The sequence below is a fragment of the Prosopis cineraria genome, unplaced genomic scaffold (genome assembly GCF_029017545.1).
Source record: "Prosopis cineraria cultivar Desert tree isolate PC_DT_omini unplaced genomic scaffold, ASM2901754v1 PC11, whole genome shotgun sequence".
NCBI classification, from domain to species: Eukaryota; Viridiplantae; Streptophyta; class Magnoliopsida; order Fabales; family Fabaceae; genus Prosopis; species Prosopis cineraria.
In genome coordinates this window covers 14,523,001-14,536,817 of record NW_026555342.1, presented here as the reverse complement: position 1 = coordinate 14,536,817, position 13,817 = coordinate 14,523,001, and the positions used below count along the sequence as shown (strand labels likewise).

Below are 13,817 nucleotides of genomic sequence, written 5' to 3'. Positions count from 1 at the left end.
ATTTTTTTATGACAAACTAATGAATTAAAATATCACAACAGAAGTGCAAGATATCATATATCGATTGATAGAGGATTGGGAAGCTTTCTCTTGAACAAATTATATAATATTATAGGACTTTCTCGAGATTGTAGGAACTTTCTCTATATGGGCCTTGTTGGTCCTCTTGAGGGCTTTCCTATTTTGCATCCAAAAACATGTACAAAATTTTCCGGAATCCACTTGAATCAAAATTTATCAATAAAGTTTGCTGGAGAGGAGCACCTGATCTACTCAATGTTAAAGCAAATATGAAAAGAATGATGGATTGATGAATAACGCGCTTGATTGATATGAAAATAAATAAATAAATAATGAGAGGGAAATAACAAAATTATATGCCTAACATCTGCTGTTAATATAACAGATGAAATCTGTAACCAAAATGAACAAATTATAAAGTGTAGTGAATGGCTGGGGGAAATATCTGTTAACTATTAACATGATAAGGAAACAAATATCAAGTAGATATGTTAAATAAAACTCTTCACCTAATATCACATTGTAGAATTAAGTCTTCGGTGACAAAAAAAAAATCCAATTTAAGGTAAAGAGTAATATATAGCTAATAACCAATGCCGTGAGTAGTGCAATCTGTTGAATGACTAATCCAATTATCAGAACATTTATTCCTCAACATAGGTCATCGACTAATATGAACATTCATTCATTTCTTTCTTTCTTTCTTTGTTTTTCACCCCTTCACAACTTATTAATACGGAGATCCCATATGATAACATGGCCAGGGCGCATATATATATATATATATATATATATATTTTCCCCATATAATCCACATAAATGCATCTAAGAGATAAACCAATTGAAGTATATTAAATACGCTATATTTCAATGCATAACCCCACATATACTTGACCCTTCAAAAGTTGGAAAGTCAACAGAGGATATCAATGTCTGTACTATTGTGTCCTGAACTGCGACATAAGTCCTGAAGTTTTGTTTGATAAGAAGAAGAATACAAAGCAAAATACTCTCTCATTAATTCACCCCAAGGGGAAAAAAAAAAAAAAAAAAACTCTCGCTCATTATGTCTAATATCAGTAAAAGGACACCCAATGGGTAAATAAGCGTCAAAGTAAAATACTCTGGACCCTTGGGTAATGAGAAGACTTGTTCAAGAGGTTTTCGAAGCATATAATTTTATGATTGCATAATATAGTGTCAGCTAAATTTCACAAGTTAAATAGCTAATTTCAAGTAAAGCTTTACTGTTCCACCAAACCTGCTCTTGATTATATGAATTCATTTCCACCAAAAGTGCTTACACAAAATAACTGAAATTTAGGGTCAAGGATCTTGAACTAAGACATTGCCAATTGATACAAGACTTTCCACGTGATTAAGCATTCTATAGAAAGTACTATATTTATTGATATCAAACCACTCAAGCTCACTAGTAGTGACGTTTAACAGACACAGATCAACTTTTGTTTCGTCATTCTTGTTGTTAAACTTCAATCTAGCTTCGCAGACAATTTCATTCCTCCAAATTGCCATTGGTTCTAATCTTATCAAGCCTCTAAAGGGGCTGCTAGTGTATTTGTTTGCCCAGCTCCATCTTTCCCCTGTTTTGCTTGTAGCCTCTTCCATCACCCACAAATCAATGCAATCATATTCATAATCTTCACTTTCTTCAGGCCGTATGTTACAAAGCATAGCAAGGTTATTCTCATACACAGTAAGCTTCTGTGGTTCACCATAATCTAAATCAGGCACTGGCATCAATGTAAACACCTCATTTGCTATGTCAAATGAAACTATCAAACGATAACAATCAAGTTCAAATTCATCTTCGTCCCCATTGAACCCATACCAAAACACAGCTCCATTGGCAGCAACACTTTCAGAACTAACACATAAACCCTCCAAGTTTCCAAATTCTACTTTCTTCCACGACTTTGTGGATACTGAGTACACTTGCACGCGATTCACTCGGTAAACATCATCCTCCTGAATCACATAAATTATCACAACCTTGTAATCATTAGCAACTGGGACTGAATCCAAATCCTATGTAGGGCGTACCTTTAAAATCATTAACAGGTGTCAGCACCAGTCTAGTCTCTGTAGTTGCTGGATTCCAAAATAAAATGGAATTTGAAAATTCAAGACAGAGCAAGCCATTGCTGGACCCAACTATGTGAACCGGCATGAAGGAATCGATCAAAGGTGCATTCTGAACTTCGCTTTCATACACTATAAGTTCTTGCATATAACGATCCAATTTAACCAAGCAGAAATCAGAGTTGATCATTAGACAATGCCACTGGATGAGAAGTGAAGGTTTGTGATGACTGGAGTGGTGGAGATGGTCGGCTATAAAATACGGCATCTTCAAAAGATTTTTCCAGCATTTGGATACACATTGAAAACGGATTATGGATTTCACTGGAAGTCTTTGAGAATGTTAACCATGATATCATTCGGGAAGAAACGCTGTGCAGCCCTCCATTGTCAGGGGCTTTACAGTTTTCTCCATTGGGGAAAGTATCAATGGAGAAAGGTTCGAGTTTACAGGGGAGCTCGAAAAACACGATGTCTTAACAGGAATAAACATTACTAGGTTAAGCTATCCTTACCAAGCCACACCATTTTCGTCCTGCATCAAACACACACACACACAGTCTGCATTGTTAGTCCGTCCTTTTCATAGAAGAACTCACTGGCAAAGTTATGCAGCAAAACTATCAAGAGAACCAATCTAAAACAAATCAAAAGAGATGAACCAGCCATCATTATGCAAATTTGACAAGAATCAAAGCAAAAGTACATAGTTAAAGAACCTAACCAGCAGCAACTTTCAAAATGAAAAACAAAGAAAAGAGGAAAAAATGCGAAAATTGACAGAAAATACACAGTACAAGGAAAGCAAATTGACAGAAAAAAGGAAAGAAATTGTGAGAAGAAATCAACGAAATCAAGCAAAAATCAACAGAAAATCCACCTTTGTTCCGTGCTTCAGTTTCGTATTTCACACAAATACATCGACGTGAAGCGGCAAGTAGAGGAGACGGAGACAAACGAAAAATGAAACGATGACTGAAAAAAAAATTATTTATCTTTACGTGTATGTCCGCACATCCATCGTAACATTCTCATCTCAGTTGGAGTAGCAGAGATGAGAATGTTACGATGGATGTGCGGACATACACGTAAAGATAAAATTCGAAATGAGCACATACGTGAAAAAGTGAGGGTGGCACCTATTGAGGAAAAAATGGTAGAAAATCGGTTGAGATGGTTTGGGCATGTACAAAGAAGACCAAGGGAGGCACCAGTGAGAAGAGTGGAACATATAACTTTGAGTCCGATTAAGAAAGGTAGCGGAAGGCCTAAGAGAACACTCTTGGAAGTTGTTGAACGTGATCTCTTAATTAATAATATTTCTAAAAGCTTAATAAATGATAGAGCACAATGGCGTCTTGCAATCCATGTAGCCGACCCCACCTAGTGGGATAAAGGCTTGTTGTTGTTGTTGTTGTTGTTGTTCTTTGAATTTGGATTAATAATATAGATTCGCATTTATACTGGAGAGAAAACTCTGGCTGGTGCGCTACGGTTACTGTAAAATGACGATACAAGTGCTTTCGATCTTAAATTTGGAAGAATGATGATCGGCCACGATTTGATTTCGCGGACGGACACGATGGAATTTCAATGTACATGTTACGATTTATGAATGAGTAGCACGACAGAACTACGGGGGTTGAGATCCATGATAGATCAATAAAGAATAAGGATAAAATATACAAAAATGTTGCCAAAATACATTAACTCCCTTCATCTTTATTTAGTGCTGTGATTTTGCTATTGTAAATTTTCAATATGTCTCGTGATAGTCCTAAATTTTGGACAGTTTATTTGAGACTAAAAAATGAGTGATTTTTAGATAATTTAGATATTCTATAAAAATTATTTTGTTGAGATTTTATTATAATTTTATTTTTGGTTATTAGTTACTTTTTGACAATTTTATTATAATTTTGAGTATCTACATTTTTAACATATTCTCTCATATTTATCGCATAAAAAACTATTCAAAGTAGCTAAATAATCAGAAACATACATTTTGGGATTCTAATTATTTAAAAAAATTAGATGAATATCATAAAAACTCTTAAAATAATTTTTTTAATAAAATTAGATGAAATAGACGAACTTTTGATTAAAACAATATCTTCGGTCAAATAAAATTTTCTAATGATTATACTTAAGTTCGGACAGAATTTGAATAACGCCGCACCATTTGTTGAAATTTAAGAGTGATATTACACCGCTGAATAGTTTAATTTTGTTCCAATTACAAAAGTGTTTCATCAATTTTAAAAAACCTATAATCTTTAATTTTATTATGCTAAAATTTTCAATATTATTAACGTTTGTAAATTTATATTGTCTATTCTCTTTCCAAATTCAAGAATTTTAAATAATTTATCATGGAAATATTTAATAAATATTTTTAAACATTACGATTATATTACAATTAATAATATTTAAAGTAAATATTCAATTTGCAATGCTTCCTTTACCAATATATAAACGAAGTAAATACATAAGAAATATTGACATAAGCATTGAAATCCCTAAAAAATAAATTATACAAGCAATAAATCTTTGCTTTTTAATATTGGTGACAGAAACAATTAGTGAGATCAGTGTCAACTTTGATGGTGAAAAGTTGATTATGCTTGATAAAAGTATATAGCTCGAACTCTCGATTACTCTGAAAAAAACATGATATGACATTCATGGGGGGTTAAATCCATCAAAGACACCCTTTATTCTCCAGTGAAAGATGCCACATTTCATGTTGTCGAAGACACTGTTTAAACAAATCTTTCCAAGCTCTTGACCAGCAAGATAAGTATATGCATGGACGAGTAAAAATATGGTATCTTGAAATTGAAACACCACAGATTGTGATTATTAATATTAAATATAATATAATTTAAATTTTAATATATAATCAGGATATATATGTTAAATAATTATATAAATGTTAAATGGATCATTAGTATACATATTTTATTTATTAAATAAAATAAAAAATTTAATAATATTATATACAGTTGTATTAATATTTAGATTTAAAAAGTAATGTCCTATATGGTAATTTGCACATTTAAAATGAATTTTGATAAGCCATTCAAATATCTTTAATTTTATCAAATTAATATTAGAAATAACTTCCAAACATAATCACTTTATATCATAATCAATCATAATCAAAATCAATCATATTAATTAATTTTTTGAAAATTTATTTTACCTAACTGAAAGCCAAATACACCCTTAAAAGGTTTTGTGGAGTTTGAAATTTTAAATAAATACTTTAAAACCCCTTCTATTTTGCCTTCATTATATTACCTCTTTTATTTTTTAAACCTATATGAATCTCTCCTACTATGAATAGTTATGAAATGTAAATGTTTCCCTCTATTTTTAATATTTTATTTCCATCTCTTGATCAATAGTTGACTGTTAAGTCACATATAGTTGACCAAAACAGCCCTCTTTAAATATATATTGTATAAAAATCATTCACAAAAAAATTCAAGCACATATATTTTTTTATTTTTCATTTAAATTTTAAATTTTTTATTATGTTAATGCATTTATTGAGTAATTTTTTAAATATGTAAATTCGTTTAAAATAATATTTAAGCATATATTTCAAAAAATTAACTATATTTTCATTAAAAATTTTGAAATAAGAATTTAATATAATAAATTACTCAATATAAATTATGTTTATTTTTTAATGAAAAAATAATCTTTTAATCCTCCAACTTTTAAGTCACTTGTAATTCAGTCCTTCAACTATACTCGTTGTGACTCAGTCCCTCAACTATAACTCGCCTATGACTCAGTCCCTCAACTTTTGAATCACTTACAAATTAGTCCCTTAACTTTTGTTAATTTTTTTTTCATGTTAGCTTATATCTCACATTAATGAATAAGAAGAGATATTTTAAAATAATATATGAGCATTTTTTATTCCTCTTATTTGATAAAAAAATTTTAAAAAAAATTAAAAATAAGAACCAAGTTAGGTAAATCAAAAGTTGAGGGATTGAGTTGTAACGAGTTATAGTTAAGGGACTGAGTCACAGCGAGTCATAATTGAGGAATTGAGTTACAAGTGAGTTAAAAGTTGAAGAACTAAAGATTAATTTTTTCTTTTTTAATTTCATGAATTTTAACACAATGTTTTTAAATTATTTATGGCTAAAGTAGACTTTTTAGTCATTTAACTTTATATAATATTTCAATTTGGTTATTTAATTTTATAAATTTTTTTAGTCCTTTAACCATAATATAATTAATTTTAAATGATTATTATATCAACTATTGTTATTTTAGAAAAGTAAACTTAATATGTCAATATTTAAGAATATTTTATCAATATTTAAAAGTTTAGTGAAAAAATTTGTTGGGATAAAATTAGACTAAAATGATACTTTATAAAGTTAATGGATTTAAAATAAAACGTCATGAAAAATCAAAGGACTAAATGTATAATTAAGCCATTATTTATTTAAATATTAACATTATTAATTATTTAAAGTTTTTTAAATTGGGAGAGGGTAGGCAATTAGATCATAAGGATAAATTAATAATTATAATTTTTTGACATAATTACAAATAAAAAAATTAAGTATTTTAGAATCTTAAACATAATATTTCCAATGGTTTTAAAGATTGGATTACAGTATAGATTTTAAAATAAAGAAAAGGTATTTGTAATTTTAACAAAATGGAAGGAATATCACTATATTTTACTCTCTCTCTCTCTCTCTCTCTACTTGGCAGGAGGATGTTTTACCTGATAGATGTACATTTAATTAAGCATCATGTTTCAAAAATATAATCAAACGCAACCGAGGAGGAATTATAGGAGTACTATATTAATAAACATGGAAGATAGATGTAAAGAAAAACAGTACTCTTATTTTCTCTAATACTATCAGTGAATGGACGAATATGTATGTCTAACTATTAACACAATCTTGTGCCAATAGCATCCCTTTACAGTTAACAATGTCAGCTTTACTATACCACCAAACTTAGTATTGACCTAGCTACATAATCAAAACTATCTTGGATTCATTTGTACCAAAAGTGCTTAGTGTGTGTTTGGTTTTTAATTTATTAAAAGTTCATTTGATAAAGTTAGTTTAGCGAAAGTCAATTGTTATAACAAAATTTATGTTTAAATATATTTTTTCAAAAGTCAGTTTAATATACTGAAAATTGTTTGATTTGTGACAGTGAAATGTACTTTTAAATATACAATTACTAAAAAGAACATTGATTTATGATGATTTGAAATTTTTATTATACAAATATAATATATTTAAAATATTTAAAAAATTTAATAAAGATTTTAAATAACATAAATTTTGATATATAGTGCTAAAAATTTTATCTCTAGTTATTTTTATTTTCTTCATTTGTAATTTTAAAAAATGTAATAAAGATTTGTAATTTTATTATATATTAATGCTAAAAATTAACATGATTAATTATTTAATTTATAATGCTAAAAAATTGATACCTAATTATTATTATTGAAAAAATAATAATTTTATTTTTAATGAATTTACTATTTTTAAATAAAAGAATAAGAGATTAAACTTGAGTTAGTATGGTCAAATAACATCTTACTTTTTAAATTTACTTTTCAAAAATTTTAAATAGTTACATTTCAAAAATATACTTTCAGCTACTGTTTGAATGTACTTTCCTACAAAACATTTTATCCAAATAACTTTCAATTTTATGAAAGTAAAATTTTGCTTTTTGAATATGAAATAGAAGAAAACCAAACGGGCCCTTACACAAAATAAAATTTACTACCAAATAACTAAAATTTAGGGTCAAATATCTTCAACATGAATATTGCCAATTGATACAAGGCTTTCCACATGATTAAAATAAGCACAGTCTCAGCTATATTTAATCATTTGAAACCACCCAAGTTCACTAGTAGTGACATTTGACAGACACAGAATAATTTCTGTTTCATTATCCTCATCAACAAATTTTCATCTAGCTTCGCAGACAATTTCATTCCTCCAAATTGCCACTGGATCTAATCTTACTAAGCCTCTAAAGGGGCTGCTGTATGTGTGAGTCCAGCTCCATCTCTCCCCTGACGTGCCTGTAGCCTCCTCCATTACCCACAACTCATCTTCATTTTCTCGAATCCATTTGCTACAAAGCATGGCAAGATTATTGTCATACACAGTAAGCCTTTTTATTTCACCATAATTCATATCCATTGCATCAGGCACTGGCATCAACCTAAAACACCTCATTTGCCATGTCAAATGAAAGTATCCAATCATAACCATCAAGTTCAAATTCATTTTCATCTCCATTGAACCCAAACCAAAACATAGCTCCATCAACAGTAACACTTCGAGAACTAATACATAAACCTTTCAAGTCTCCAAATTCTACTTCCTTCCACGATTTTGTGCATAATGAATGCACTTGCACTCGATTCACTCAGTATACCTCATCCTCCTTAATCACATAAATTATCACAACCTTGTAGTCATTAACAACTGAACTGAACCCAAATCCTAGATAGTGTATACCTTTGAAGTTATTAATAGGTGCGGGCACCTGGCTAATCTCTCTAGTTGCTGGCTTCCAAAATAAAATGAAATTTGAAGCCTTGAGACAGAGTAAGCCATTGCTGGACCCAACAATGTGAGCCCGCCAGAAGGAATCGATCAAAGGTCCATTCTGAAATTGGGTTTCATGCACCATAAGTTCTTGCATGTCAAGATCCAGCATCAACAAAGAGAAATCGTTGTATCTTTGAAAATGCCATCGGATGAGAAGTAAAGGTTTCTGATGACTGGAGTGGTGGAAATGGTCTGCTATAAAAGACGGCATCTTGAAAAGATTTTTCCAATGTCTACATACACATTGAAAACGGATTATGGATTCCACTGGAAGTCTTTTGAGAATGTTAACCATGATATCATCATCCGGAAGAAAGGCTGTACAGCCTTCCATTGTCAGGGACTTTGCATTTTTCTCCATTGGGGAAGTATCAATGGAGAAAGGCTAGAGAAAAACACGATGATTTAAAAGGGAATAACCTTTAATGGGTTAAGCTATCCTGACCAAGGCACGCCATTTCATCCTGCATCGCACACATATCTACACAGTCTGCATTGTTAGTCCGTCCTTTTCATTAAAGAACTCATTGGCAAAGTTTATGCAGCAAAACTATCAAGAGAATAACCAAAATAAAACATATCAAATTGAAGAATCAGCATATTTTGGACCTCGTCATCGTGCAAATTTGACAAGAACCAAAGCAGAAGTACAGAGTAAAAGAACCGAACCAGCACCCAAGTTCCAAAACGAAAAACAAAGAGGACATGTGCCAAAATTGACAGAAAATACACCATACAAGGCAAGCAAATTGACAGAAATTACGAAAGAAATTGTGAGAAGAAATCAAAAAAATGAAGTGCAAGTCAACAGAAAAACCACCTTTGCTCCGTGCTTCAGCTTCGTATTTCACGCAAATACATCGACATGAAGCGGGAAAGAGAGAAGCTGGAGACAAACGGAAAATGAAACAGCGACTGAAAAAAAATTACTTACAGTACACTCGTCTATCTTTAAGTTTGGATCAATATATACAGATAGATTCGACTTTATTAAAAAAAAAAAAAAAAACTCTGGCTGATGCGCCTCGGTAACAGCAAAATGACGATACAAGTGCTTTCGCTATTAAATTTGGAAGAATGATGAACGGCCACGACATGATGTGGCGGACGGACAATATGGAATGGAATTTTGAGATCGCGGAGAACCATGTCGGTTGATTTACATAATAAAATTAAATAATATTATCTTCATTTTAGTTTATAAGATTTTTTTTATAAAGTTATACTTACTAATAAAATTTATAATTTTAATTTTTATATAATATTTTAAAAATATCCTTCATTTATAAAAAAATAAAAAAAATTATTTAAGGAGTAAAATAATAATTAACCTTTAAAAACAGTTTTGTATTTTTGAACATTGCATTATTTATAAAAAAATATCTTATAAAATGGAATGAAAGCAGTATAAATATTCATAGTGTTGTAATTTTGTTATGTTAAGTTCTCAATATATCTTGTAATATTTAATTATATTGTGAGAAATCTAAACTTAATTTAAACAATATTTTCGGTCAAACTTAATTTTAGTTAGAATTTAAGTAACATCAGCCATTTTTTTTTTATTTAAGAATGGCATTACACCATTTAATAGTTTAATTTAATTTAATTTTGTTACAAATTACAAAAATCTTCCTTCAATTTTCAAAACATATAACCTTTAGTTTTATCATTTAAAATTATGTTAAGATTTTCAAACTTATTAAGTTGCTTGTGTAAAATTAATTAATAATTAGTTGTATATTCTCTTTCCAATTTCATGATCTTAAAATGATTTAGCATGGAAATTTCTTTAAAAAATTAAAAAATATTATATTAAAATTAGTAATATTTAAAGTAAAAAAAGTAAACACATAAGAAATATTGACATAAGCATTGGAAACCCCTTAAAAAAAATATTATACAAGCAATATTTCTTGGCTTTTTACTTAGCAGAAGGATGGTTTACCTGATAGATTAACGTTTAATTAAGCATCTTGTTGCAATGTTTATGAAGATGATCAAACACAAGTAACTGAGGAGGAATTATAGAAGCACTCCATCAATAAATCTGGAAAACAGATGTAGGAGTAACTCACAATCTATGCTCTAAAGGTTAATTAATTAGTTATTGCAATTTTATAGTTAGAATGTAAATATTTTAATGTTCTGTTTAGATGGAGGGAATTTGAATTTAGATTTAGATCCATAAAATTTACCATAATTCCTTTATTATTTCAAATCCCTTAAACATCATACTTATTATTTGAAATTTCAGGACACTATAATCTATCCTCCCATCCTCTTCTCATTTTCAAATTTTGATTTTAAACCTTTCAATCCGTCCACTGCCTTCAATAATATGGGCACATATAAACTTTGATTATTGATAAACTTGTGTATCGGTTTTGTCAAATGAAAAATTCTTTAGATTTCCTCCCTTCTATCTCCTTATCACATAGAACAAAACCTTAAAGAAAAAAGGAAACGTTTGAAGGGTGAAAACACACTGAAAAGCCGTAAAAAGATATTGTGCTATCTTTGCGGTACCTCATTTTCTAATGTTGATTGAGCCATATCCTAATGATAAGCGAACTTCATCCACTAAAGCTAATTTTCACAGCCTTAGCTTGCTTGTAGTGCCTCTGAAGTTTAATTTGTTTATTCAATCTCTACTCACTAAACTTGGTCTCGTCATGGCTAGACTTCCATCTGTGGTTAAACTGGGGTTTTCAATGTATATCTAGCATTACATATTGTCAAAACTCATGTCATTGTACTTCACTTCTAAATCAATTTTAATCCATTTTCCTTGATCTTTAGTTTTTTTACTCTTTTTTTTTTAAGAAGCATTTCATTTATTCAATAATCATGCCACATATAATATGACAAATGGACTTCAGAGGATGATTTAATGGCATCATATTATATACAGAACGAATATCGTGAATCTTCAAAACTGCACTCGCAAACTAGAGAAATAAAATGAAATTTGAGGAATATGACATCATAGATGGGTCAGTAATTAATTCCAAATAAGTACTTAAAATTTAGTTTAACAAGAAAATATTTATTTTATACACATTGAAATTGGATCATTAACCGGGAGTCTCTTCATCTCTTGAATGTTAATGAAGATATTTTGGGAAGAAATGCTTCATCGCCTTTTCCTGGCTATCTTCACTGTGCTAATCATATTTGAAGAGGAATTTCAGAATTCATCGCAATCAAGTTAAATAGTCCATACACATGCAGCAACTTACATTATATATCCATCAGAAGCAAGAAAAAAAAAATACTGATCCAACTACTTGACAGATTAAATGAAGAAAAATTAAACAAATAAATTATATATATAATATACTTAAGACTTAACGGTCATGTACTCTGTCATCACCAATGGATACAAGGCTTTTCCCATAATTAAAAAAACCCCAAACATAGCCATATTTGCGAGCAAAAAGAATCTCCAAGAGTTCATTGGTAGTGAGGTTAAATAGATATACAGTAATTTTTGCTTTATCATGCCGTGGCATTTCATGTTTAAAGACAGCTTCATTCCTCCAAATAGTTGCAAGAGATATGCTAGGACTAGCGCTGCTAATTATAATCTTCTTAGTACAATTCCATCTCTCCGATCCCCAAATCCACCTGTAGCATCCTCTCCATCATACACAATTCAGTCTCAGAAAGCAAAACAGGTTTGTTCTCATACGCAATTAGCTTTACATAATAGCCTGAAACAGGCCATGGAATAAATAATGTAAAAATGAAACTATGAAACTAAACCCATAAATGTCGTCGTAGCCAAACCAATACATAAGTAATGATACTTGTTTTAGGTCTACTAATCATACCTACAGCCTTTTGCTTAAAATTCTAATTCCTTCCATGACCCTGTGGATAATGGATACACATCGACATGACTCATTCAATCCAAAAAACTGTCACAATAAATTCTCACTTTCTTGTAATCATTAACCATTGCGCTATACCCAAACCCTACATGGCACTGATCCTGAAAGTTACTGATAGTTTTGGGCAAGTGTTTGACCTCTCTGATGGCTGGATTCCAGAGTAAAAGGGAATGTGGCTACGTTCTCTCGTTTTATAGCTGAAGACAGAGCACGCCATTGCTGGAACCAATGACGCGAACCTGTGATGTGAAGAGATCGGTTATGGAAGGTGCGTGTAGAGGCTGAAGGGTTTTCTTGTCGGAATGCAGCAAATCAAACTGCATGTGATCGAAGGGGAAATATTCCCAGTGGAGGAGAAGAAAAGGGCCTTGATGGTGAGTTGAGTTGGGGAAGGTTCTTTGGGTGAAGAAACTCATCTTGATGAGATCCTTCCAGAATTTGCAAACACATTGGAATCGGAGAAGAGATTTCACAGGAAGCCTTTTGAGAATGCTAATGGTGAGTTCTTGGGGAAGATACATTTTGTGTTCTTCCATAATTACCGGCTGCTTCTTCACTTTGCTCGTCGCCATTAGACAAAGAATCGCTGTGGAAGAAAGCATTTAGGAGTTGGAGGCTGGGGACCGATAGCGGACCCGGTTTCCTTGACGGTGCTCATCTCCAAATTTAAAATATAATTGTATATTTTTATTTTATATTTATTAAAATAAAAATTTATAAAATTTATAAAATAATTTTAATAAATTTTTTATTTTTAATATGATTTATACGTAATTTGAAAGGTCCAGTTCAATATTAAAATTTTTATAATTGTTATATATTAATTTAAGGGTTAATTTGAACTGTGCAAAGTATATATGAATAGTGAATATATAATAATTATAAAAATTTAAATTGTTAGATTAAAAACTTTTAATAGTTCAAATTTAATGTTGATAAAATTATTACTATTATTATTGAATATTATAGTTTTAAATTGTTTGGAACAAATTTTAAAAATTTAAATTTTTTTATATATTTTTATGTAAAATTAGGATAATAATTTATCAAATGTTAATTAATCAAAACCGTTAGAGTTTTGATCTAACTATGATGAGAAGAAAAAGGAGGGAAATGAAAAATAAAGATAGGTGAGACATCACTCCCCTGAATAAAAAGAGAA

General features: G+C 30.2%; 3 protein-coding genes across 3 annotated transcripts; all 3 read right to left on the bottom strand.

The window, feature by feature from the left end:
* Positions 1-1,347: 1,347 nt before the first annotated feature.
* LOC129286149 (putative F-box protein At3g10240) lies at positions 1,348-2,392 on the bottom strand. Its single transcript, XM_054922165.1, has 2 exons — positions 2,114-2,392; positions 1,348-2,070 (listed from the first exon to the last, which is right to left on the bottom strand). The coding sequence occupies exons 1-2, from the start codon at positions 2,390-2,392 to the stop codon at positions 1,348-1,350; spliced, it is 1,002 nt and encodes a 333-aa protein (XP_054778140.1).
* Positions 2,393-8,108: 5,716 nt separating this feature from the next.
* Positions 8,109-9,120, bottom strand: LOC129286148 (F-box protein At3g07870-like). The gene is made up of 3 exons (XM_054922164.1): positions 8,584-9,120; positions 8,456-8,529; positions 8,109-8,367 (listed from the first exon to the last, which is right to left on the bottom strand). The coding sequence occupies exons 1-3, from the start codon at positions 9,118-9,120 to the stop codon at positions 8,109-8,111; spliced, it is 870 nt and encodes a 289-aa protein (XP_054778139.1).
* A 3,233-nt stretch (positions 9,121-12,353) lies between these two features.
* Positions 12,354-13,227, bottom strand: LOC129286147 (putative F-box protein At3g52320). The gene is made up of 2 exons (XM_054922163.1): positions 12,861-13,227; positions 12,354-12,475 (listed from the first exon to the last, which is right to left on the bottom strand). Exons 1-2 carry the CDS (start codon positions 13,225-13,227, stop codon positions 12,354-12,356), a joined length of 489 nt encoding a protein of 162 aa, XP_054778138.1.
* Between the last annotated feature and the right edge of the window lie 590 nt (positions 13,228-13,817).